A 27478-nucleotide genomic window follows, 5' to 3' on the forward strand; every position below is an offset into this window, starting at 1 on the left:
TGTTTAGTGAAAACACGTCAAGTTGTTTTTTGAGAGAGCAGCCTTTCCCTTCTCAGACAGATGACGCGTTGTTAATGCATTTTTGTTGGCAGGTTTTAACTGTCAGCTGTCACACTCACACAGGGACAGAACCATCTGATGTTTTCAAGATTATTTTCAATCTCTGCTTTATTGGAGAATATACAGCGGAGAGTGACAGGGAAGATGGATGAGAGGGAGAGAGGATGACATGTACAGCAACGGTTGTTAACATTATTTTGACATTTCTGCTTTATTAGACAATATACAGAGTAACAAGAAAGATGGCGAGAGTGAGAAAGAGGGTGCAACAGGTAGAAAGCCTAATTCAAACCCACAGCATCAAGATTACATGGGATGAGCTCGGACCCACAGAGCGAGTTTGATATTAATTCCTAGCTATATGGTTCCTCAGTCACACTCTAGAACAAGTAGAATGGGCATAACCATTTAAATCTACATTCATGTATAGTCATGTGTCAAGAATATGCATTCTTGAATGGTCATTTTAGTTGTTTTTCTTCAACAGACACACAATGTGGGACATTTCAGTATGTGAAAATTTGTTTCTAGTATTGTTTGCATTCGTCATTTAGACAGCCAGCTGTAACTAAAATTCTAAATGTCAGTTTGCATCTAAGATGGCTGCTTAAGTGCAGTTTTGGCTTGAAACACTGCTGAATAAACCCCCAAATGATGCAGCAATCCACTGTTTGGGTGTGTTTATCTATCTCATTGTCCTCCTATCTATGTAGCACCTGGTCCAGTTTTTGGATGCCAGTACAACTTCTTACAGTTGCAGATGGGTAACGTACAATGTTGGATAATGTTGTCATGGACATGAGACTCAGAAAGCTGATGTGACGTGAATGTGGAATTAGCGTAAAAAAAAAAAAAAAGGTTGTGGAGCTTAGAGAGATCAATGACTGCTCACGCTGATCCTCTTCACACACACACACACACAGGCACAGACACTGGCACATCCACGCAAACAGACAGACACAGGCGTACACACACATTCTCTCTCTCACACACACACACACACACACACACACACATATACACATGCGCGCACACACACACAGACCACAGGGCTTTGATATGCATGAGAGCAGCAGATATTATTGGCAGGTCTCATTTTCATAGTCAATTTAATCCTGACTTATAGCCTTCAGCCCTCTCTCTCCCTCAGTCCTCCCCTCTCTATCTGCCTGTCTGTATTTTGTCTTTCTCTCTGTCTCTCTGTGTCTCTCTGTGTCTCTCTCTCTCTCTCTCTCTCTCTCCCCCCCCCCACACACACACACACACACTCCCCCTCTCTGTTAGTGAGTGATCTATGGTCATGCAGTAATATTGATTACAGCCTTCAGCCCAGTAGCTGTGAAGTCAGTTCCTTTTTATGATTCAAGGCAGAGCTGTATCTGTGAAGTCGGTCTCTTTTTGATTCCACGCTATGCTGACCTGAACATCTGAACTTAAAAAGTGAAGTTAAACAGCAACTACAAAGATTAAAAGAAATAAATACAAAACAGGTTATATAACTATTTGGCTCACTAAAGCTTTCTCATTGCAGCTCCTGGGGCTGTCATTACAGGCGTGGACAAATGGTAGCTTAGACATTAATGCGGGTAGCCCAGCAAGTTAGATTTAACAATTTCACAGTAAAGAAATCATTGGTTGTTTGCTAGTTCCTTTGAGGCACTAACATATTGTCCATTTATTTATTCAAATATATAGAATCATTGGTTGTTTGCCAGTTCCTCTGAAACACTGACATATTGTTAATTTGTATAGCCTCTCGGTTTCAGAGCCCCGCACAGTCTTTCATTTATTTCCATCTTTATTTACCCAGGTTAGGTTTACCAACCGCACTCTCTGCACACACATTCATATCCTCAGAACATGTGTTCTTATGTATCCTGCTCTCTCCTCCCTCTCCTCTCCTCCTAGCCTACCAGTTGAGAGTGTGCCAGCCTCCTCCAGAAGTGGCCAGTGCTGACATGCTGTTGGAGGACGGAGAGCTGGAGATAGGTGAGTTGTCTGTTTGTCCGTCTGCCTCTATGCCTACGACACTGATGGAGGATGAAAACTGGAGACTGATGAAATTGTACATGTTGACTGCCCACGAAACCCCCTTTTTTTTCCAGTTGACCTAAAGTGTGTTTATTTGGCCAAGCCATAGCCATCATAAAATCCATGAAAGACATACTCCTCAATCTTGACTTGATAAGCTATTAAAACACTTCAATATTCTGACGTTGGGCATACTTGACCAAATTTGGGAAATCTCAGCATTTTGCTCCCTTTAGTGGTTTAATTTTTCCTTTGTAACGTTGATGTAATCATGTCCACTCAGTGTAGGTAATGTGATAGATATAGGAGTTACCAGTTAAAGCTTTTAAAAATGAAATTTAATCACTACCAAACAATTGAATACTGTGGTAAATCATAAACTCACTAACTGAAGTGAACGGTTTTTGACAAGCACCGCAAGCTCTCTAACCCCGACTCTGCCCCTCCAGGTGACATCATCAGGTACCGGTGCCATCCTGGATTCTCATTGGTTGGCAGTGAGATTCTAACCTGTCGCCTTGGAGAAAGACTGCAGATGGATGGACCACCTCCGACATGCCAAGGTGTGTGTGTGTGTGTGTGTGAATACAAAAGCAAACTAAAGTGATAGTACTTTTAATTTATATTCCAAGTAATGCCAATGGGTATTGAAAACACTGGAAATAAAAAAACTATTCTGTATACTACTTTAAGCTAACCACTTCCCTCCATTTTCTCCCCCCAGTCCAATGCCCCGCCCACGATGTGCGATATGATTCGTCGGGTGTCATCCTGAGCCCTGGTTGGCCAGAGAGCTACCCTAATCTCCAAATGTGTTCCTGGAGTGTTACAGTAGAGAAAGGATACAACGTTACCATTACCTTTGAAAGTTTCCACACTGAGAGAGAGTTTGACGTGTTGGAGATATTTGATGGTAAAATATATACACACACACACACACACACACACTCTTTCTCCCTCTCTCTCTTTCTCCAAGGTACTCTATGAAACCTTATCATCCATACAATTATTGTCATAAAAAAAAAAATCAAAGCACCAAAACAGAAATAATCAACATTTTCACTTTCACACTCTCACTCACTTTATCTGTCTCACTTCCTTTGCCCCCCCTCCCCTCACCCCTTTTCACTTTGCCTTTATCTCTCTCAGGTCCTACAGCCAACAGTCCTACTTTGGCAACGCTGAGCGGTGACCTGCCAACTCCCTTTAACCTTACGACCTCTGGTCACCAGTTCCTGGTTCGCTGGTCTTCAGACCATGGCACCAATAAGAAAGGCTTCAAAATCCGCTATGTTGGTGAGTACCAAAGTATGTATCCCAACTTTATTTTACTACTACTTTATACTGTTATAGTGCATGGAAATAAGGAGAGAGGGAGACAGAGACAGACAGAAGGAAAGAGGGATATCATAGGTTATATTATTATATATTATACTATAAAGAGTGCTTAGAGGAGCTGTTTATCCAACCTCTAAGTTACACAATTTGTAAATTTGTGGGGAGAGAGTGGAAAATGCAATCAATAATTAGCTGAAATTTATTGAGAAAGAAATCTGGAAAGCTTTGTGTAAAACAAAGTTTTTTATCAATCACTTCAGCTCACCACCAGCCTTTACTATTTACACTATGTCTCTGCATCTGCATCACACTGTCTTCCCACTATCTGTCTCATAAAACAGTTTACTTAGTTATATTATGGGTCGTTTTTAACTTTCATTCATCCAAGGAAGGCTTGATGAGCACAAATGCTGTTTTAGAGCAATGCCCAGCTTTGTATTCAAACAGTTTCACACATCCACACCTGGGAGTCCAACCACAGCCCTCCACTGTGGGGCACTGAGCATCTTCACTGGGGCAATGGGGGGTTAAGTGCCTTATTCAACGGCATCTTGTTGATAGTTGCTAAGGGGGAGAGGGCAGTATTACCTTTTTATTTTGCCTACTCAGCTTTTCCCAGTTTGCCCAGAGATTTGAACTTGTACCCTTACGTTCACAAGCCTGCTTGTGTAACCTTTAAGCTACTGCTGTTCACCATGATGAATTATACACTAAATAAAATCAGAATAGCTTCTCAGGACAGTCCCTTTCAGTAACAATCTTTGGTAGGTGTGTCTACATCTACATGGATTGGTGACTATATATTGTAGGGCTACCACTGGCAGGGTTCAATGTCAGGTTTTTATTTCCATCTGCCCAATCAGGCCAGTAGGTCTGAGTTCCATTTGCCCCTAATACATTTTCACTGCCACGGCAAAAATTTAAATAACCACTTTTTTGTATATGTAAGTAATTTATTACTATAAAATGTGTGATACTGACAGCTCACAATATTGATTGATTGTACATCAATTTCAAATACATTTGAGCCTTCATAACTACCTGTTAGAAACCTGTAAATGTAGCCAGCAGTAACATGGGAAATCAAAACAAAAACCAGAGGGGAAATTCATGAGGCTGGTAAGTCTCCATTTATCTGTCTTGCCACTGCATTAATCAGATCTGATGAGGGGTTGTCAGCTGCCCACTTTGCTGACATACAGGTGCTAGCAGCTCTTGTTGTGGCCATCAGCTGTGTGTTCGTGGTAATTGTCAGAGCCTTTAAAAATGAGCCAACTGAAACTGCCTTAATTGGAAATTGTTGCCAAACGGTCCAAAATATTATAGGGATTGATTCAGAATTTTCAACCCAAGTAAACCACAATGAAAGAAATAGCCTTTTACTTTTTCACCTGCCATCAAGTCCGCTCCTCACTGCAGAGAGACTGCAGTATACCACAGAAATGAATCTGTGGAAAAATGAGACTATGCTTGACTGGTAGCCAGAATGTTGCTGATTTGATTCTACCACCAGCAGTGTTTGCAGTGGCATTCCCTCTTTTTTTTGCCCACTGCTGCCAATATTGTCTCAAGCAAAATGATTAATGCTGCTGGCTGTAAGATTATTTCATAAAACTAAACATAGCAATTTGATTCTGTTGATGAGTTTGTGGGCAGTGTGTGAGGTAGCTTCTGACGTCCAACTCATTGATTGTTCAATCAAAAAGCTCTACTGAGAGAATCAGCTTATTGTTTGTCTTATTTGGCATTCAAACAGTAGCTTGTTGGATTGATCCTGATTGGCTGGTAGCGTTTTTTATACAAAATGCCTGGCTGAAACCCTCAGCTTTTAGGTTGTATTGGCAAGGTATAATCACCATTCTGAATGTGGTAATTAATATTTCTACCCACTGATCTTTCTATCTAGCCTTGCCCAAGCAGTGTTTTATTGCCATTGTAAGATACACAATATTTACAGCCAATAAAAATGATTAACCAGCTAACGTGACACATATGCCATCATTCTGACTGATTGTCAGAAGGCAACTTGTCAACTTGTGTTAATAGTGACTCACATTAATGACTAACAGTCACAGAATAATTCATGAAATGAGCACAAACTCTGAAACTCAGATTACGTGTTGAGGACACAAATAATGTGAATAATATGTCCCTCTACTTTGAAAGATTATGTGACAATAGCATGAATTGGACACAAATCATTTTCACATGTTGGTCATGTGAAAATGTTAGCTAAGTTTAGGCAACTAAAACAATTTTGGTCAAGCTTACGGTTAAAATTAGGGTTAGGTGTAGGCAACTAAAACATAGGTTGAAGTTAGGGTAAGGTTGTGGCTGTGGTAAATGGAAAAAACTTTCCATGGAAATAAAGTGTGAAAATAAACTACACGAGATGGAAATTGAATCCAGATTACAAGAGGTGAAGGCAAATTTATACACACTAACCTCCACACCCTGACTTTCCACCACGCTATTTCAATGGCAAACGAGTGCCTGCTTCTAGTTGTAACACACGTAATCCTTTTTGTGACGTAATTCCATGAAACAGGTTGTAATGACAGCAAGACTTCAACCTTGCTAGCATGACTTTGACTAGCGTTCCATTGTTAGCGGACTGATATGGGCACCTGCATGCAGACATAGCCCTAGATCTGTTTCAGATGATAATCTTGACATTGTTTTGGAGGCACTGAAATATCTGGCTTACTGGTTTCCTAGCTACAGTAAAACAAATATACTGTCAGGCCATAGTCACTGATTGCCAACCGCAGTAAAAGTTATGTAATTTATGAGTTATGTGTGTGAAGGTTTTCCTGCTTAAAGTTAACTTGCTAGCTCCTGTTTTAGTAATAGAAAACCACTCCATGTTTAAGTCATTTCAAAGTTTGTCCTCTTTCTTCGTCTCTTCCTCTTCAGCGCTGTACTGCTCTACTCCAGACTCTCCACTCCACGGCTCTATCTCCTCTCAGAGTGGCGGCCATGTTAACAGTGTGGTGCGCTGGGCTTGTGACCGTGGTTACCGCCTCCTAGGCAACGCCACAGGAACCTGCCGACGCACGGCGCTCGGCAACCATGCCTGGGACTCACCTGTACCTGCCTGCCAAGGTGTGTGTGTGTGTGTTCGTCTGTGTATGCTCATGAATGTGTGTGTGTGTGTTTGTTTGTCTGTGTATGCTCATGAATGTGTGTGTGTGTGTGTGTGTGCGTGTGTAATACCAAAAGGTAAACACTACTGAAAAACTTTTTTTTTTTTTCATTTTGTATATGTAGTATTCACGCAGTGTAAATTACACGTCTTTTGGGTTCTTTATGATCACTAACTTGAACTAAACCAGTGTAAGTCTACACTGGAGCAAAATCCAGACTACTTCAACCACCTAGAGGGAATGCAGTCTAAACGTTTAAAACTGAGTTCACCAGTTATTTTGACACCAAATGCCATATTTTCTAGGCTATCATGGATTCTGCCAATACACGTCCAAATGTACAGTTGTTGGTTTTCAACACACTTGTGGCTCAAGTAGATAAGTTGATGCTTTGTGTCTAGCTTATTAGCATTAGCACATGGCCTGCTGTCATGTTAGCTTGCACTTAAACATGTGACTCTAGTCTAAGATGCCTATGTGATGGATCTTACTTTTCATTGCATTGAACTAGAGATCAAACGTTTACGATTGTATCTGTTTAATTTTTGATACTTTTATTGATGTCAGCTGAACTTGTTTACAAAACACACCCAATTTTGGGTTTGACTATTTGTTTTATTTATTTTTGAATAAAACACGGGTGGGGCTTGAGGTTTTAGCATATTCATTTTCCTTTCTATTCAAATCAGCAACCTGTATCCCCACATCCAGCTGTTTGTTGCAGAATGCCCAAAGTAAAAGTTGATATGTTAATGGATGACTTCTATGTGTTAGGGTTTATGTGTGTGTGTGTGTGTGTGTGTGTGTGTGTGTGTGTGTTTGTAGTCTTTCTAACCAGCGTGTGTCTGTCTTCCCTAGCTGTGTCATGTGGGGCGCCCAAGGCTCCGGTAAACGGCGGAGTTTTAACAGCTGACTACTCCGTTGCAACAAGAGTTTCCTATTTTTGTAACGATGGTTACAGACTCTCCAATAAAGAACTGACTTCAGCCGTCTGTCAGCCTGATGGAACATGGAGCAACCACAATAAGATACCACGATGTTCGGGTTAGTAACACACACAAGTATACACATACGTACTAATGAGGGCTGGGTAGAATTGGGATATTTTCAGTATGAATACAAATTCTGATATTTTTACCAATATCAGTTCTAAGAGTTGTTGTTAGGAAATAGCATACACTAAAACTATAACTGTAAAGATCCATGGCAGGTCATTGCTTTTATAAAATGGCAGTACAAAGAGCACAAATGTTACATAAATATCTTATTGTTCAATTGATAATAATTAAAAAAATCTTAAATGTTTGTCTTCCTCCAAGCAAGATGGTTCCTCAACAATAGCGAAACAAAGTGGTTGCTATAAGCAACACACAATCTGTTTTTGGTTTGCACATTATCATTTAAATTAATATCTATCTATTATCTCTCTCTCTCCATCTCGCTTCATCTCTCTCCATCTCTCTCCCCCTCTCATACCCCCCCCCCCCCCCCCTCTCTCTCTCTCTCTCTCTCTCTCTAGTGGTAGTATGTCCCAGTATTGGGTCATTTTCTCTGGAACATGGGCGTTGGAGGATTGTCAACGGTTCCCACTACGAATACAGAACTCGTATTGTGTTTACCTGTGATCCGGGGTACTACAGATTAGGCCCCGCCCACATCCAGTGCCTGGCCACTGGCGTATGGAGCTGGAGGAACGAAAGACCACACTGCCAGAGTGAGTTACTGTGACATATGACTTTTTAATGACCATAGGGACAGTGCATAAAATAGGCCACGCCCATCGTGGGGGAAATCACTGCACCGCTCTCCATTCACTTTGTGTGACTGAATGTACATCTAAAAGCTGTTGTGTGGTGGGCTTCACAGCCAACAAACTTAAAAACCACAAATTACAGTTTTTTGGGCTCCCGAGCAAAACAGCCGTTAAGAATAAAAATGTGGATCCAGGCTGTAAGGAGAGAGGCGCTGATAGTGGCTCATAGTAGAAGAGGGGGACACTTTGGGACCCTGAGAGTAAATACACTTATAATGTGGCCAGTATTTTGTCACTGGTAAGTAACTTACCAGTAATTATCTAGTTATATTCTTGTAAGCTGTGTGTTAAAATGTGTTTAAAAGCTACCATGTTGTCCTAACATTAGGCTGCTACTAAGCTAACATTACTGAGCCAGTTCCTCTCTATAAAACAGATGAGTTGTGTTCATGTGTGGGTGTCTCTGTAATGACTGCCAGTCCAGGGTGCAAAAGTAATGAGAAATCTCACTGACTTGTTAGCTAACGTAAGATAGTTAACTTAGCAACAATCCACTTTAACAGTGTCATGTCAGCGTCGCTCAAACTTATAGTCTGAAAAGCATAGCTGCATTTCAAATTTTTAAATATGAAGTGAAATTATTCAAGGTCAGTTTATCTTACCTGGTGATTAAATTAAGTAGTGGTAAATCTCAAAGTATTTCACTTCAGGTCACTGTGTGGGATAATTTATCCGGCTTTATTGGAGTAATGAAAAAGGACATTGATGGAGGCCAATTAAGTTCATTTTTTCAATGTACATTTCCCTCTCTGTTGGAGGCAGTGTGCCGAAATAACAGACTTGACAGACTTGTCTACTCGAAAACAGGAAAAACCTTGTCAGGCTGTCCATATCTGAAAAGATTTCCTCCTGATCGCAGCTATTGCCGGTTTGTTAGCGATATTGTTTTCCACCACGGTGGGCGTGGCTTTCGAAGTATGACGCACTCTGCAGTGTCTCTATGGCAACTAATGACCATGACAGATAACCAACAATTTTGGGTTTTATTTGGCTTAGTATGCCCACTTTTGTCATGTGAACTTATTGTGTGTTCACTATGATGTCTACTTACCAATTAGAAGATAATAGCACTTAATTACTCTAGCATAAATTAAAACATGTAAATGTTTCATAAGCTCTCCAAGCTGTCATTTTAAGTTTAAAGGAATAGTTCACCCAAAAATCTATATTATCTACTCACCCTCATGTCAGTTGAAACAGTGGTGAAGTTAGTATGTCATTATAACACACAGCAAGCTTTTTTTCAGCTTTGAGACGGGGTGAGACCGTTTCTTCTAAAAAGGTTCAAGAAATGACCATAAAATGGCTCCAGACAGCATAATAAGTGTTAGACCCACAGTACAATCGCACTGTGGGTCTAAAAGTCCAATGTTTACCTCATTATCTGCTAGATTTTCCCTACTCACAGAGCGCTGGTCGCCTTGTAGCTGGTCTCTGGTGGAAGAGTCTTGCTGCCTTCATGTGCTCCTTGTCAGCTCATACGTCTGAATTTTACAGTCGTAAATACAACTAGTCACATATTCAAGTATTTTTTAGTCAGAAATAACAAAATGGACCTTGAAACAAAAGTAGCTTTTTGGTGACTATTTTAGAAACGAAGTGGTACACAGCGACTTTGTGCTGCAATGGCACACAGGGTGAACTATTCCTTTAAGGACAAGCAAGTGTGAGTGTTTGGGGCATGACTACTATGGCATTACCTTGAGAGCATCATGCAAAAAGGCCTTTGTGTTTGCAAATGCAATCTGAAGGTCCATGTAACTGTGCTTAGACTATCAGTAGGATTTATGAACAGTTTGGAAAACAGATGTGAGGAGGGAAGGATGAAATGTGCCATTAAATTGTTGTCAGTTACACGTTTAAACCAGTAGCTACTCTCGCAAGCATGTAAATGTAAATGATGTGGCAAGCTGCACCCTTACAAAGACTAATTTTTCACCATTATGGAGTGGCAGCTAGCTTTATGGAAGCTAAAGTCAGTAAGATGGATACCATTCACCACTGTAGTATACATTTGTAGTGTCTGTTGCACCTACTCCTTGGCTAGAGTGCAGTGTGTGCTGTTAGCACTCCCAGATGGTGACACTCTAAATCAATGAGCTGGATTCTGCTAGCTCTCTGAATTTGCTAACAGCTCAGTTCTGTGTCAGTTAATGTATCCTTTATTTCACAACATAGCAACAGTCAGCAACATGCTGTATCTTTTTTTCAAGATACATCATGTTGTATATATTATATTGCTCTTGCATCTCTTAGGAAGGTCCATAAGAATGGGCTCAAATGGATCCCATACATAAGAAGTGATTTTTTTTTAAATGTTCAATATTATTTCACATGTGCTATTATCTGAGGATAAAAATAATACGCTTTACATTTCTTTTTTTTTATGTACTTAAATTTTATTTTACTTACTGCCAGTGAGTTACCGGGATGTTTTTTTTTCCTCTACAAACTTTGCTTTTTATTTACTTACTTTTTTTTTTTTTTTTTTTTTTTCAAAAACTTTTTCCAATTCCCTCTCTAACTTTAAAGAGTTACCTTGACATTTTGAATTGTAGTCTAGTTATTTTTCCTTTAGGGGATACCTTGACATTTTGAGTGTATCTTATTTTTCATAAAAAGAACTCCATGACATTGTTATTTTTCTTCACCATGCAGTTGTGAGGGGGGGGGGAATCTGTATTGGCACCAAATTTGCCTGAAAAACAGCTTGCCAGAGTTGGTAGCATTCCTCATTGAGACGTATGAGTTCTACTAGATACAGTGAACTTGCTGTGAATAAGTGCAGAACTGGCTGCTTTTAGATTGTTTCTGTCTGTGTGTTTCAGTAATCTCCTGCGGCGACTTGACGGCTCCCCCCAACGGGAAGAAGATTGGTACTCAGACCACCTTTGGAGCCACGGCCATCTTTACCTGTGATGCTGGTTACATGTTGGTGGGGACAGCGGTCAGAGAGTGCTTGTCATCTGGGCTTTGGAGTGGAACTGAAACGCGATGTTTAGGTATAAGGATACTAATACTAGTAATGTGTTAAAATATATACTGTTAGAAAGTGAATGTCATCTTGTCTACTGAGATTCAATGTTTCGGCTTATTGATGTACACATTTACACACACACACACACACACACACACACACACACACACACACACACTGAAACACCCACCATTAGAGAGGGAGTTTGAGAGATGCGATTTTTCAAGGCAATCTAATGAGGACAGGTGTCAAAGTTGGTGCCCAACACCTCTTGTCTGGCTGCACAGCTGCATACCTCTTGCCTCGTCCTTCTCACAAGCAAAAACGATAGAGTTGAAAGATATTTTCAACTATCAACAGCAAGCTTCTGCTACGCACTCAGTAAATTCATTTTGAATCTTTTTTTTTTTTTTTTTTTTGATAAACCAGAAAAAAAATAGCCGCTTTCTTCTGTCAGTGTGCCTGGTAGAGGTAACAGATGTTATGACACGCTGCCGTCACTTCTCCATGGTGCAGCACTGGAAATGGCACTTCCCAGAATACTTCACAGGCTGAGGAGAATATGAGATGCAATTTATAAAGAAAAAGTTCAATGAAACATAACCTAGACTGAACTAAGTGGGCTATATGATGATGATGAGCCATGATTCTGTCAGATTTTTTTTGGGAAACCTAATAATATGCTGTAAACAGGCAATTTCATTTTATAACTTTCCTCATTATCTGACAAGACAAACTCAACAATTTCTATTCTACATTTCATGTATTGTTTCAGACTAGTAGAGACACGAATGATGATGTAATATACAAAATATGGTATAATAGCAACCCTTACCCCTACATGATCATATTCCCCCAGATTTCCCATCCCTTTAGCAAATTAAAGAACAAGCATGAAACAATAACATATAAAAATGCATTAGGTTCAAAAAAGCCTAAAACCTACACCAGTATTACAACACAACAACGCACCAGTATGACTTGTATAGTAGTTTACAGTTGGCTTACATTACAGCAGTGAGATTCAGCTATGTTATACTCTGAAATGAAAGTCAAGGTGTCAGCATAGTTGGAAAATATAAGGTCTTGATTTCCTTTCAGAGTTTGCTAGTAAGCCTTTAAGAAGAACCGTTTTTTATAATTCGATACAGTGCAGCATCTCCTTGATCCATCTGTCATGGGTGAGGAGTGCGGGCATGTTTCAACTAGTAATTATTACCCGTCTTACCAAGAGTGAGAGTAAAAATAAAGAACTGAGGAATCTGTTTCTGCACAATTTGTACTGGCCCATTAAAGTCCTTGGCATTTCTCAAAGAAAGCTTTCCTTGAAAATGTTTGAAAATAACTGACATGTATAATCCAAAATATTTAAACCCATTCTTAACCTCTGGGAGAGAAATGGGAGCGGAATGGTCTTTTGAATAAGGAATTAAGGAGGTAATTTTTGCGTAGGTTTAGCTTATACCCCAAATATTCCCCAAATTGCTGTAATATACCCAAGGTAGGGAGAGAGGAAGGTGAATTAGAAATATAAAGAAGAAGATTATCAGCATACAGGGATAATTTATGACTCATTCCCACTTGAGTAATGCCTTCAAACAATGGCAAATGACAAAGGCGATATGAGGCAGCCTTTTCTCTTCCCATGGTAGTGTGGAATAAGGTTGACTGTGAATTGTTAGTGTTAACTGACGAAATGAGGGCCGAGTGTAAGTTATATCTATGAAATGAAAAGATTCTATCCAAATCTTCCACGGACATAAAAAATATATTTCCACTCTCCCCTATGAAATGCCTTTTCAGAATTTTACAATATAACAGTTTCAGGAAAATCGTGGGGAATGAATTTGATCCAGGAGTAAAAAAGGCAAAATAAATCCTGTTTGGTCAGATGTTGCGCAAAGAGAGGGCCTTTGCTAAAATTGTAAAATCTACATTTAAAAGTGAGATGCTTCTGTAGCTGCAAAGGACAGGGTGTGTCCTTCTTAAGTATCTGAAAAATTGCTTGGTAGTTGATCATCTGAGCATCTGGTTATTCATAGTTGTAAATGGGAGGTGATACAATTTCTCCTCTATAAGGGCGTTTTCACACCTGCGCTTTTAGTCCGGTTAAATCGGACGAATCGCACCCCTTGGTGCGATTCGTTTGGGCAGGTGTGAACACAGTAATCGCGCTTGGGTGTGGACCAAAACAACCGCACCGAGACCCTTTAGAGGAGGTGGACTCGGTCCGGTCCCAAACGAACTCTGGAGCGGTTGTTTGTGGTGGGAACGTGATCCGACCTCGATCCGACCCAACCACCAGTTGCACTCAATTTACTCCGCAAGTTTGAGCTAAACGGCTCCTGTAGCCAGGTAGCAGGTATAGCAGGTACAGCAGGTATAGCAGGTACAGCAGGTATAGCCAGGTAGCCTATAGCCAGTATAGCATTTTCAAGACATTTCCTCAAATTGCATTCCGCATTCTGCTGGTACAGTTTTGCCTGGTATATTGCCCAGATAATTACAACAGTTATGAGCAAATGCCAACTCTGCCGTTGCTCCATGTTGCGTAGCAATGTGCACTAGTCCAGAACACAGGACCTTCTTCCTGTATTTACTTTCCTGCTCCCGCCCCAGACACATCTGACCAATTAGCGGAGTGAACGTTCTCACCTGGTTTGTAGTGATGCATTTTGGTTCGCTTGGATTTTTCTCTGTGTGAAAAGAAACCGAACCAAGGAGAAAACGCTACAAGTTTACAAACTCATCAACTGATTCGGACCAGAGCAAACGAACTATAGGTATGAAAACGCCCTAAATTTGCGACAAAACAGAACGGCAAATATTTTGTGATGGTAGGATATTTTTGTGCTCCAACATGCACGTTTCATGGTGTCACATGCCTCATATATAAAAAGGTTTTCAAGCTGCCACTGCACATTTTTTACACACATGCAAACAGATTCAACAGGTGTTTAACATTGTGAATGCCCCACAAAGAGGCCGCAAACTGCCTGAGGTAAAGCCAAGGGGATTTTCACTCTCCAAAGTGCATTTAGAATGCAAAACTAGCTAGAAATGTCTTTGTAGCTCTGGTAATGACTGAGGAATACCCATCCCATAGTAAAAATAAAATTCTTATGCAATAGAAACATTCCATGTCCACTGCAGCACGTAGGACAAACCTTAGTTACGACTTGCAAGATGGAGCAAGGCTATCAGAATGCCTAGGTATAGTAGGATTGTGAAATAGTTTGCATATGTGCAGGACAATGGTGGCTCACGGTTACAACATAAAAATAGAAAGTAAGTAAATAAATAGACAAATAGAAAATGCCAAATTTTAAAATAAAATGAAACATTAAAAACAAAGTAGAATAACACTTTAGGTAGAAGGTTTATACAGGATCTTGACGGTGTCCACTGTCTGTCTTCAAGCTAGATACAGAGCCAAGACTTTAATCACTAGGGGGATTAAATCACATTTCATTATACAACACAGTAAATGTGTTTCTGTGTAATATCTGTACGTGCCTTCTGCTTTTCTAAATAGAATTGGACCATTCTCAATTGATTTTAGCACTAAAGTTTCTCATAAACAAGAAGAAAACTTGATTCTCATGTGAAGAATACACCAATTTGAAGCTTTCTGTTGCCTTTGTAAACATTTGAATGCCTTAAAATTGAGACTAGTACCAAAAATCGGTATGGTAGAGATGTAGGTATTGATTTTTTTTTATACCACACTCCACCCTCTAGTTTCAGTACTCAGTTTCAGTACAAGTTCAATACCAGCTCTAAAACAGTATTTTTCCAAATCCATTCTTTATTTCTAAAGTGCATTCCATTATAGGACATTATAGTAAATCATTTTCCCTATAAAAGTTGCATGTTCACTTTTACCAAAAACTTGAAGAAACCCTGAGGTTATAAACTTGGAATGTTTTGTTGCCTTGTGATGCCTAAATTCAACACTTAAAAATCAGTGCAACAATAGGTATTGTATGTTAATACCAACCCCTGCTTATCGGTGCTTACTGGTGATTCACTTGAGTTATTTGGTTTGGCTCACAGCAACAATCACAGAAACAAAGTGCAACACTGGATCAAAAATCTATTGAAAAGTGTGATGTTAACAAGATGTTCCTTCACAGCAACAATTCTGAGATACCTACCCTTTGTCTAAGTTCCCTCTCTCTGTCTGTGTGCCTCTCTTTCAGCTGGTCACTGTGGTATCCCAGAAGGCATTGTGAATGGTCAGGTAATCGGGGAGAACTTTGGTTACCGTGACACGGTCGTATATCAGTGTCTGCCTGGCTTCCGACTAATTGGGTCATCGGTCCGAATCTGTCTCCAAGACAACCAGTGGTCGGGACAGCTGCCTGTCTGTATACGTAAGAAAAACACACATTTACTCCCTAACTAACAACTAACTAACCAACCCAAACTCCTACTAGACATATCTGTCTCCAAGACAACACACAGCTGCATGTCTCTTTAAGAAAATACACACACACTGATGCATACTCACACACAGACAAACAGATTGACTGCAACAGTTCTTGTACATACTTTTTATCGACTGTAGAAACACTCTCACACACACACTAAAACACTCTAATTAGCTTAAAAGACAGTCTTGTTTACGTCATATTTATTTCTTGATCTGTGACTTACTGTTCCGAGTAAACAGAGTTGTGCTGAGCGTAAATCAGGCTTCTCCCACCCCGTCAGGAATTAAGTTTTCAGAGGAATACTAATGTGAAATGTAGTGAAACTCCAGTCCAAACATCATTCAAAGTATTGACGATGTGTGTGTGTCCATAAATTCTAAAATGTTATGATGAAAGGATGCAGATAAGGTGCTGCTATGGGTCACCATATAAGGAAAGGAGGTAATCATTTGAGAAGAAATACAAATTACAATTAAAATTTTAAGACCAAATGTGACTCAAGAGAGCTGAAACATTTTGGCTGTTTTTAAATGTTCTGCTAGACAGCAAATGAAGACTTCAAACTTTTTTTTAGCTGCAGTGTTTGATGATATACTCAGCACCTTCATTTGAATTTGAGATATAAGTTGACTGTGTCATTGAATAATCAATAGAATATATTTTAAAAGTCAATTTGGAACCATACCACTGCTTGTTGATTAAGAGAAAAAAGGGCCTTACATTAGAGAAGGTGAGATGATACACAGTGTGATAGAGTATTCACAAGATGGTGCAGTGGAATTGGCATTTGGTGTCAGAATGCGGCAAAGTATATCAGCAAGAGAAACAGGAGGAGTGCTCTTCCCAACAAAAAAGATTAAAAATGTCTTACAGTCTCACATTTGAAGAGGCAAGTACACCAGTAGGGGCATACAAAGTAGTAACTGGTGCTGAATTAAAACCAAGAGTTCTTCTGCTTTGAAGTAGTAAGTTCATAGAAATAGTTTGCTGTAGCACCTTTAATTCTCTAATTCACGTGGACTGTTATACCATCCCCTATTCACTGTTGGTTAAATCAATTGAACAAGTCACTTCTTTGGTAATGTTGAGCTGTGTTGACACTTAAATTGATAACAAAGGGGGCAAATACTGAGGTGGTGAAGATGTGAGGTGATGATGTTTCGATAGTCATTGACAAACTTGTCCTCCATAGAAGGACAGGATAGATCCAATCCAAGGGAAACGACTAAATAGCAAGTGTGGCCATGGTTGTGAATTGAGCTAGCACACTATTAAAAAAAATCACCTGCAGTCATAACTTTGTTGTGGTTCAGTGTGATAGAAATTGGAGTTCAGAGAGTACTAACAGGAAACTAGCCTTTGGGTTTTGTGTGTGTGTATGTGCGCGAGGATAACAACGCACAAAATAGGGTCAGGAAAGATCATTTTAAACATGAGCACCTCAAAGCTAGAAAATTCAGTAACAATGGGGCTACCTTTTAAATTGTTTTTTGAGCACAGCAGCAAGGCCTCCACCATGGGCGCTTGTCTGGAAGAGCTGATAAAGACCAATCATCTTTCAGTCAAGAATAAAAATAATCCACGTTTAAAGAGGAAATAAAATAATTTACAATAAACCTTTTGTTAGAGAGTGTTTTCGTATTGAGAACGGCCAGTTTGACATTCACATTTTGAGAAACATCCCTCTCTGGAGGCACTCGCACAATAGTCCTGAGGTTCTGCAGATTCACACCAGCAGTCCCATATAAAGGGCCAGAAGGCCCAACTGCCAGTGTGGTCTGGATGAGATAAATAGCTGGGCTTGAGGATAAAACAGAAGGCTCTGACGTGTCCAGGCTACTGTGAAAATCCTCTAAAATTGGTCACTTGCTGTGAGCGTTCTGAATGTTTTTAGGCAGCAACTGGGCACAGTTAAGATGGGGATGAGTGCCATCTCAAGCCAATAACCGAGGCTTTTTTCCAAAAAAGACAGACTGGTTGTTCACTAATTTAAAATCGCACTCAGAGGATGAAGGTGATGATGTACTCGCCCAGAGTGGAAGACACACAAGAGAGGGAGTCATTTTTTTTCTTGTGACCTCTTTTTGACAATGACCTAAAATAAAAATAAATGTTAAACATGGTAGCTTTTTGTCAGTGAGTGTGTATGTCTGTATGCATGCATGACTGTGTGTAGGTATTTATGTGTGTCCATATTGTAGTGTGTGGAGTGTGTGTGTCTATTTGTCTGTGTGTCTGGGTGTGTTTCTCTGCTCTGCTGTTTTTATTGAGGTTATTCATGCATTGGTTATTGAGGGAAATCATTTCAGAACCAAATTATACTGTAATTATGGAGATGAGAGGCTCTTGTTTAGAGACACAAACACAGAATGATGATGAGACTATGATGTCTCTGTGTGTGTGTGTGTGTGTGTATGTGTGTGTGTGTGTGTGTGTATATAGCCGCAGGGTATGCTGACGGTGTCAGATAAATTTGTATCTTAGGCAAACAAACAAACTCTTCTGATTCTCACTGATCAACTGAAAAAAGACCTTGGCTCCCCTCCTCTCCTGTCTTCACTTGTCTTCATCTCTCCTGGCTTCTCTCCTTTTTCTCTCCTGCTCTCCTCTCTTCTCCTACTCTCCTACCCTCAATTGTTATTTTCCTCTGTCCTCTTGTCTTCTCCTCCTACGTTCTTCCCTCTTCTCTGCTTTTGTCTTCTCCTCTCTTCTCCTCACATCCCTTCCCTCCCCTTCCTGCATCTTTCTTATTTTTTCCCCTCCTCCTCTCCTCTCCTCTCCTCTCCTCTCCTTCTCTCTCTTCCCTCATTGCCTCCTGTAAAGCAATGGATTTAGAGGGAGAGATTGTGAGATAGAGTGGTAGAGTTAGAGAGACAGTTGAGAGAGACTGGCAGTAACTGTAAACTGTGTGTTTACACAAGCATCAAAACACTGTCGTCAGCACAGTGAGGAAGTGAGGAGATGGGACAGTTGCCACATGCGCACACACACACACTCACACACACATATACACACTCACTCACACACTACTTTCAAGTAGACCCAATGAATGACGCCAACAGGATGAATAGTTATGATCCACAATGGCAAGCAGAGGACACTCCGAAACAAAACTAATACTCAAGATGGCGAGGGCCAATATTTCCAAATTGATGACGCTGGATCGGGATGCGAGCTACGCCTACAAATAATGTGAGTCAGGTCTAGTGGTGTTCTCATAAATATTCATGAATTAGGACCGGCCCACAGATCTGGTCCAGATCTGAACCTCTTTTGACTCTCCAAACAGAGGAAATCTATGTGAAATCTGATTTTCAGCTCTTTGGCTCATATCAGATCCTCTTGAAATCTCAATGAATAGGAGTTTTGTAATTGGATTAGAAAAACTAAATGAGTGTTATGAAAATGCAATCATTCACCAAAGACACAGTTAGATATAAATCACATCACTGGTCCTCTGCATCTACATCACGTTAAATGTTGCAATAGCAGTACTGGATAAGACTACACAAACATTCACCAAAGACACAGTTACATCTAAATCACGGCAATGGCTAAACTTACTCGTCAATTACATGTAAATCATAACGTTGGTTGGAAGGACATTAATCAACAGAGTAATGACTTACTGTCAGTCAAGCAATGAGCGGTAAAGTGCTTTCAATGTACTGTGTAAAGTTAATTAGTAATGCAGTACTTTGTAGTTATTTGCTGTCTTACTGTATCAGTGCTTTGTATCAGTGATATGCTTTTGACAGTTTTTGTCTTTCTATTGTGAACTCTATCCTAACTTCATTCTCTGAAATTTATTATGTGCAATCTCAAGTAAATTTGCAATTAATGTGCTATAAAGTCCATGTACATGTATCTTTCATTCACATTTTCTCCCCTATAGCAATCAGCTGTGGCCATCCAGGAAGTCCCATATACGGCCGTACGGTGGGCAGCGGCTTCAACCTCAACGACGTGGTCAGCTTTGTTTGTAACCGTGGTTACGAAATGGAGGGGCCGGCACGCGCTCAGTGTCAGGCCAACCGCCAGTGGAGCCACCCGCCCCCAACGTGTAAAGGTGGGGAGAAAAGTTAAGTCTGTTCACCCCTAACCTTATTTATCCCTAACCTTTGATACCACCTCAACCCTTATCCCTATTTACCCCTATCGCTCTTTACTAGAACTTGCTTTTCCACCTTAACTCTGACAAAAGTCCATTAACGCCTGTCCTTAATTACCCCGACCCTATCATTTCACCTAAATTCCTTAACCCTATTCACCCTAACCTGCTCTTCCGTCATAACCCTAAGGCTCATTACAGTCTAGAAAAGATAACAGCTTTCTTTTCAAACATTTTTCTCAAACCCTACTCCTCCTTGCCCTTAATTTAATGAATTCATGTCTTTAAATTTATCAATCTACTTGACTCTAATCCCCGCCTGGATACAGCCACATGAATGGCCAGTTTTCGTTTCTCAGTTCATTCACTTCAATCTTTAGCCTCGATCGTTCCTAAACAGTCACAGCAGCAAGGGTCGCTTCACTCACATGGATTTACATACAAGCTAACAGCGTCCTGCCCAGTTTGCAGAATGAAGTGCCAGTAAATCAAGCAAAATTCAAAATGCAACACATGGCTGACGAGCGAAAACAAAGGGCGCTTGATCCAGGACACACAAACCAGCCCCTAACATAACATCCTTTTACACTGGCCATGTTTGCCCTGTTTAACCCCAAACCTCATCCGCTACTTTCTTTATACTCATATGGTTTTACCAATCTGGAGCTGTGGCACCTGTGGGATAAACTTAAAAATACTTGAGAAGGAAGAGAAATGACCCTCTCTGGTTCATGCCAAATAACACATGTCTCTCTATCTCTCTGTATGTGTGTATGTATGTGTATTCGTATGCGTGTGTGTTTGTCTCCCTGTGTCTCTCTCTCTCTGTGTAGTGGTCAATTGCTCCGATCCAGGTATCCCGGCCAATTCCATTCGGCAGAGTAAAATAGAACATGGGAACTTTACCTTTGGTACTGTGGTTTTCTACGACTGTAACCCAGGATATTACCTGTTCGGGTCGCCTGTGCTAACCTGTCAACCTACCGGACAATGGGACAAACCCCTACCTGAATGTATAGGTTAGTATGATACCTGTTTATCTCTCTGCCTGTGGGCCAATCTCCTGTTTTAACCTGCCTGTTTATCGACGATATAACATTCTGATCCTAATAAATAAAGTTCAAAACTTGTGCTGTTTCCTTTTTACATGGCTCATCTCTGCCAAGAGTGCCAACAACTCTAGACTTTGTTTGTCTTTTTCCTGTATCTGTCTCTCTATCCCTAGCCCTATCCATCTCTTTGTCTCTGAATCCTATCTAGTTCTAGACAGTGGTCACCCCCAGCAGCTCGTAATGATGTGTTGGGTCAAGAACAGCTGTCTAGCATCTATTCATCTCTCTCTTTTGGTCTCTAGTTGTAGACTGTGGTCATCCGGGCTCTCCCCCTAACGGTTTGCTGAGTGGAGAGAAGTATACATTCGGCTCGACGGTTCGATACTCCTGTCTGGGAGGAAGACAGCTGAAAGGGGAATCATCCAGGACCTGTCAGCTCAATGGGATGTGGAGCGCCCCCATGCCCTTCTGCTCTGGTAACCATTTTAACCTTTATTGAATATACAGACAGTAAAGTTCCTCCTATCAGAAGGTGGGATGGAGGGATAAGAGTTGTAGATGAAAGGGGAGACGTCCGGAACATGTAGACGCAACAGACTGTGGAGCACTCCATGCCTTCCGGTTCTGCTAGCGCACTTTCTTAACCCCTTTATGATCGGTTGGAGGGATAATGGGAGGGATGGGTAGACAGATAGAGGGTAGGGTTGACACTTGAAAGGAGAATATACCAGGATCTGTCAGTCTAAAGGGCTGTGGTGCACAACCTCCCCCCGCCCCACTACTGGACACCAAGCATGTGCGTTTCCGGTCTGGTAAGAGAGTGTTCTCAATCTAATTTCACCCTTTTGTAAACCTTGTTTAACTCTTATTTCAACCTGCTCTGACCCATGCCTTTCTGCTTGGGGTGAAACCCACAAAGTGACTGTTTTGAACTTGAGAGGAAGCGGTGAAATGAGGGAGAGCGTAATGAATGGATAGAAGGACTGAACTGAAAGTGTGTGTGCGTGTATGTGTGTGTGTGTGTGTGTGTGATAGAAATAACGATGGACGGATAAAGTGATGACAGATAGATTAGACAGTTGAAAGAAGAATCCCGTACAACCTGTCAACTCGACCCGCCGTAGAGCATTCCCATGACCTGCTTCGAAATAAAATGTACTTTATTCAACTTTTATTGTAGCACCGCCTGATAGAGCCCTTTTAGCAACCTTAACCTTTTATCTAGTGGAAGAAAGAGATTCACGTTGATTTTGGTTATAGTGCAGGTTGCAAAACAAAAATTATTGTTATGTGGGTTCTTTAAATATTAATACATTTAAACACTTTAATTTGCCTACATATTCCCCATGCATTTTCTCTTGCAGTGGCTGCAGTGTCTTTCTGTGGTGACTGGGTGCTAAAATATTATACTGTAGATGCAACACTGTCATTGTGTTCACTTTGCTGCTGTGAAGTGCTTTACACAAGCATATTTCCTCCCTGTTGCATTTATGCATATCTCAACACTTATTAGAGTAGATTGTTTCTCCAGACAGAAAGCCTGCTTACCTTTCAGCATGTATAGAAACCATCTAAGTTATATGATTGTCAGTTGGCTGGCTAGGGGCCTGATTACGGCTCTCCAGGCAGAGAGGCTCCCAGCTGCTGCTTATATAACAAACTGACTGAGAACACGTTCCAGACAAGTTGACTAAGAATACATTGTTATTTACAGCGATTGCCTGGGGAAAATGTTGCAGGGCGAGGGAGGGTAATAGTTTAAGAAGCGGTGATTCATGGTTTCTACCTACCAGGTCTGCACCAGAGCCCTACACAGATAAGAGTTTGGCCCATGGCAGCCATGATAGCTCCACAATTCAGCTTCATGGCCGCTGATAAGCAAATGGTGATTCTATGCCAGTTGATCTTATGCCATCTGATCTAACATTGGGTGTTTTACATGCTGATATATTTTAGGTGCTTGGGAGGTGCACTATAAGAGCTGCTGTGTGTGTTTGTTTGTTTGTGCCTTTATATGTAATGCTCTTTGCAATGTGCGCTGCTTAGGGGAATTGCGGTATGCCACTGGAAGCGAGCAGCACTGGAAGCATCAACCGACTGGAGGCTGGTGCGCCGTAGAGCCGCATACCAGGAAGCAGCTTGTGATTCTCTAACTGTAGTGGCAAAGTCAACACATGAATTAAATATTTTGTTCAGCTATTCTCTTAGTTCCAACAAGACTGCTACCACAGTGGTTTGGTGTTAACAGGTGAAGTTTTTAAAGTCAACATTGTTTCAGTTGCTCCAGTCAGGCACCACCTGCACCCCTGCCTAGAAAGCCCTAGCATTCTTATTTCAACCAAACCAATACTTCTTAGCTGTAGAGTAGGGGAAGCAACGTTGTGTCCCTGGGGTTATTACTGTCTCTAGACCCTTTCAAGGCCTAAAATCCAATTTGTCATTATTTATTGGGACTTGCTTTCATTTGTTTTAGCCATTTTTACCTCTAGATATGTGATTGCTACATTCAGATTTAACATTTACTTTAAAATGTGTTTCGATAACTGCCCATTTGCATCCAAGGTCAATTAATTCCCATCATTATTATTCTTAATTGATGATTTTGTCGTTTTATAAGCAGCTACACACATACAAACAGTTTGATTGGGCTTCCCACCATGCCTACTCTAACATCCAAGTCTCTAGTGCTGTGACCCAGAGTGCAGACTGGATCAGAAGAGGGAGAGTGGGACAGTGCAGCGTGTTTTTCTGCCAGCTTCATGGGCACCTCTACAAGCCTGGGCAGAAAGGCTTCAGCCCAGTAACCCATGAATTAATCCAGGCCAGAGTACGGCCAAAACCTGTCTGTTGGGTATATATAATCGTGTGAGTGTGTCTGTGTGTGTGTGTGTGTTTGTGTATGTGTGTGTGTGTAGATGAGCGCGTGTGTGACTGATTAGTGATTGTTCCAAAGTCACCTGAGGGAAACGACAGAGATTAGTTTCCACATCGCTCTATCCCCTAGACACAGACACACATACATGCACACGCACACAAACAAGTGCACGTAGACACACACACATACACACACTCATACACGCTAACACACGCACCAGCGACATCAGGTAGATTGGTTGTTCTCCCTGTTGAGACTTGATACACCTGAGGCTACATGGTGACTTTGGAGCTCTGTGTGTGTGCGTGTGTGTGTGTGTGTGTGTGTGTGTGTGTGCGCACGTCTGTGTGTGTGTGTGCGTGTGCCCTGCCCGATACAGGGTTTTTGATCTGCTACCAATATCCGTAAGGAAAAGTCATCCATTTATCTGCTGATACAGACTTTTTGCACTAGGATGTAATTTCCTCACATTTCCTCCCAATCACTCACATTTAGCTTTTAAAGACAAATGATAATGACAAGATGCTGTAAAGGTGTATTTTTTTACATTTGAAAAACATTGTCTGAGATCCTGAGGCATGAAAAGATGTTATACCATTAACTGTTGTTTTCTTGTGATATGTGTAAACTCAGTTCAGCAGCAGGCCTCTAGATGTTTGCGCTATGGAGCAAAACAAACCCATTATGAAATGAGGTTATTCGTCAAAAGTATGAGGAACATCGCAAAAAGATTACAGATGCTTTTGAGAAATACTGTAGGTGGGTGATTATTTGCTGCGTCACCCCCAGCGGTGGAAAGACTAGAATGTCCCGCTCAAGTAGAAGTACTGCTTGTTTGCTGATATTTTACTTCCGGTGTAAAAATGTACTTGAAAATTTAACAGAACATTGTTACATGTAATCTTTCCCATTAAATTTTGAAAGGACAAGAGGACAGAGTTCAAACTAGATTATTTTAGTGCAAACTAAACTAACTAAAACCGAATTATCTTCTCAGCTGACTGATTCACTGTGAATGGCTCCACAATTGGCCAAGTTTACAATTGTCCAGTTTATGATTACTGACTTTAAATAATACTCAAAAAAGTGCATAAACAATTCAACTCAATTACAGTAACATGAGTACATGTAATTACTTACTTCTACCCTTGGTTACCCCAAAAGGTATTTTGATTCTGAATATTATAGATACATAATTTTACACACCTTGAATTAGTGGTTGACAATTGATGTGGATGATGTTTTTAAAATTACATGTGGAAAATGGGAAAAATGTCTCTTTAACTTATTGTTCTATATATAGAATCTGAAATTAATCAGATTATGACATTGATGATATGCCAATGAACATTTTAGACCATTACAAAAATAGGCAAATATTGGCCTATAATATTGGTCTACCAATATGTTTGTCCGGCCTTGTCCTGTGAGTGTGTGTGTGTGTGTGTGTGTGTGTGTGTGTGTTCCCAAGAGCGTGCTCTGTCTGTCAGGCAGAATTTGCTGACCAGGCGGCTCTACAAGGGCAGAGTGAGGAGCACACACACATACACACACACACACACATTCTCAGGGCCTGATACACACACACTCACCCATCCACCAGTACACAGACACACACACACACACAATGATGCACACATGCAATCACACACAAAGACATCAACATAAGCACACAGCCTTGTATAACACACACACAAATATTCAGTCACACACACACGCACACGCACACAATCTTAAGGCAAACATATGCTCCTTGTCACCAACATGCGTGTGCAGTCCAGCAGCATTTGTAAGCAGCCATTTCATAATGGAGCCCTGAGAACATAATGGCCTCTATACATTAAAGATGGAAGCGCATGTTCGGTGCACATTGCTGGGTTCACCTCACAATGCTGTCACAATAACTTATCTATACAGGTGATAAAATACACTAAATAGAGGTTGTTTTTTAGAATAATTTGTGCTGGACTCTCTTTCTCTCCCTCCTTTTTGTGTCTTTGTCTCCTCGTCTCTTTCCCTTCCTTTCTTTCTTTCTGTGTCTGACTCTTCTCTCTCTCCATCTGTTTATCGATACAGGGGATTTTAAGATTCAAAATACGCTCTCTCACTCCCTGTAGATGATGCAGCTGGTTCTTGTGATGAGCCAGGCATTCTACTTTTAGGGGAGAAGACCTAACTCTGCTTCTCTTTGCCCCCCCCCCCCCCCCCCCCCCCCCTCTCTATCTCTCTCTCTCTCTCTCTCTCTCTCTTTCTCCTTCCTCTCTCTGCCTTGCTCTCTCTCTAGGTGACACAGCTGGTTCCTGTGGCGATCCAGGCGTTCCCTCTCATGGCTTCAGGGAACAAACGGATTTCAGGATCCGTTCCAAGGTTTACTTCAGCTGCTCGGAGGGCTATGATTTGATTGGCTCGTCAGAGAGGATGTGCTTCCCCAACGGGACCTGGTCCGGCACGCAGCCCTTCTGTAAACGTAGGGAAACCTATCCTAACCCAGCACCTGGACACTGACCCAGTTATAGATCCATCCATATATTCCACAGTGTGCTAAAACAATCTATAGTCATTATAGTCAGTCCTAGAGCTGAAACTCATTGAGATGCAAGAGCTTTCTCTCTCTCATTCTCTCTCATCCTTTCTCCCCAGCTGTCCAGTGTGGTAACCCTGGCACTCCCAGTAATGGCAGAGTATTTCGTTTGGATGGAACGACATTTTCTCACTCTGTCATCTACTCCTGTATGGAGGGCTACCTGCTTACCGGTGCCACCACCAGGCTGTGCCAGGCCAATGGAACCTGGTCAGGAGCACAGCCCAACTGTACCAGTAAGAAACCTTTTATATATAGGGGGATGATTGATGGATTGATGGATGGATGGATGGATGGATGGATGGATAGATAGATAGATAGATAGATAGATAGATGTAAACAGCACATTTTCATATCCTTATTACTTTGGATGTGAAATCATACAGTGACTATGGGGCTAAAGTGCAGACTGTCGGCTTTAATGTATTATTTATTACGAGGGTATTAAATTCTTACTGTGCAATGACCTCAAGTCCGCAATCCATAAACATCACCAAACTCCTGATGTGTGATTATTAGGTTTCCTTCCCGGCCTTTTTGCACCTCTATTTTATGCTTGGTTTTAAATTACTCCGAGTCAGTATGGGGTCTGAGTAATGAAATCAGCCTCAAATCATCATGCCCCTGCTACAGACTTTACAGAGTGGCGTGGATAAGCTTGATGGTTGTTTACTTTAGCTAATTTTCTTTTTGAACTCTGTGGGGAAATTCATGAGGGAAACAGCCATAAAATATGGCATTTTCTGTTCCTATATAAATGCAGCCAGAGTTGAACAAGTGTTAATCAACACAGTATGTTTACTATGGACTCCACAATCTGTTTCCTAATGTGTATAAATAGTCTTGGCATGTAAAGATATATAAAATAATCAGCAAAGAGTGGGGTATGCTTACTAACAAAATGCCTTGTTGAACACACTAATGTCTTGTGTCCCAAGATGAAAAACTAAATTCACCCAGCTTGGGTTCCCACATGACAAGAGTGCTGGTAATGTTTTATTTTCCAATTTTCCGTGACAGCTCTGACTTTTATGCACTATACATAGAAATAAGCTTTG

The 27478-nt window shown here is 40.9% G+C and overlaps 1 protein-coding gene across 1 annotated transcript in view; it reads left to right on the forward strand.

The window, feature by feature from the left end:
• The window catches only part of LOC139657313 (CUB and sushi domain-containing protein 3-like), a 117988-nt gene that overhangs the window by 76074 nt on the left and 14436 nt on the right, over positions 1 to 27478 (forward strand). Inside the window, exons 39-52 of the mRNA XM_071535104.1 lie at positions 1969 to 2049; positions 2541 to 2654; positions 2816 to 3004; positions 3241 to 3387; positions 6346 to 6534; positions 7434 to 7619; positions 8095 to 8289; positions 11217 to 11390; positions 15568 to 15741; positions 19697 to 19870; positions 20746 to 20931; positions 21267 to 21440; positions 26124 to 26306; positions 26480 to 26656. Coding sequence (XP_071391205.1) covers positions 1969 to 2049; positions 2541 to 2654; positions 2816 to 3004; positions 3241 to 3387; positions 6346 to 6534; positions 7434 to 7619; positions 8095 to 8289; positions 11217 to 11390; positions 15568 to 15741; positions 19697 to 19870; positions 20746 to 20931; positions 21267 to 21440; positions 26124 to 26306; positions 26480 to 26656 — 2343 coding nt within the window. The remainder of the gene's footprint in view (positions 1 to 1968; positions 2050 to 2540; positions 2655 to 2815; positions 3005 to 3240; positions 3388 to 6345; positions 6535 to 7433; positions 7620 to 8094; positions 8290 to 11216; positions 11391 to 15567; positions 15742 to 19696; positions 19871 to 20745; positions 20932 to 21266; positions 21441 to 26123; positions 26307 to 26479; positions 26657 to 27478) is intronic.

This window comes from Centroberyx affinis, unplaced genomic scaffold (genome assembly GCF_046629955.1).
Source record: "Centroberyx affinis isolate AG114_WGS23_722 - 3 ecotype Tasmania unplaced genomic scaffold, CSIRO-AGI_Caff_v1 ptg002666l_1, whole genome shotgun sequence".
Taxonomy (NCBI): domain Eukaryota; kingdom Metazoa; phylum Chordata; class Actinopteri; order Beryciformes; family Berycidae; genus Centroberyx; species Centroberyx affinis.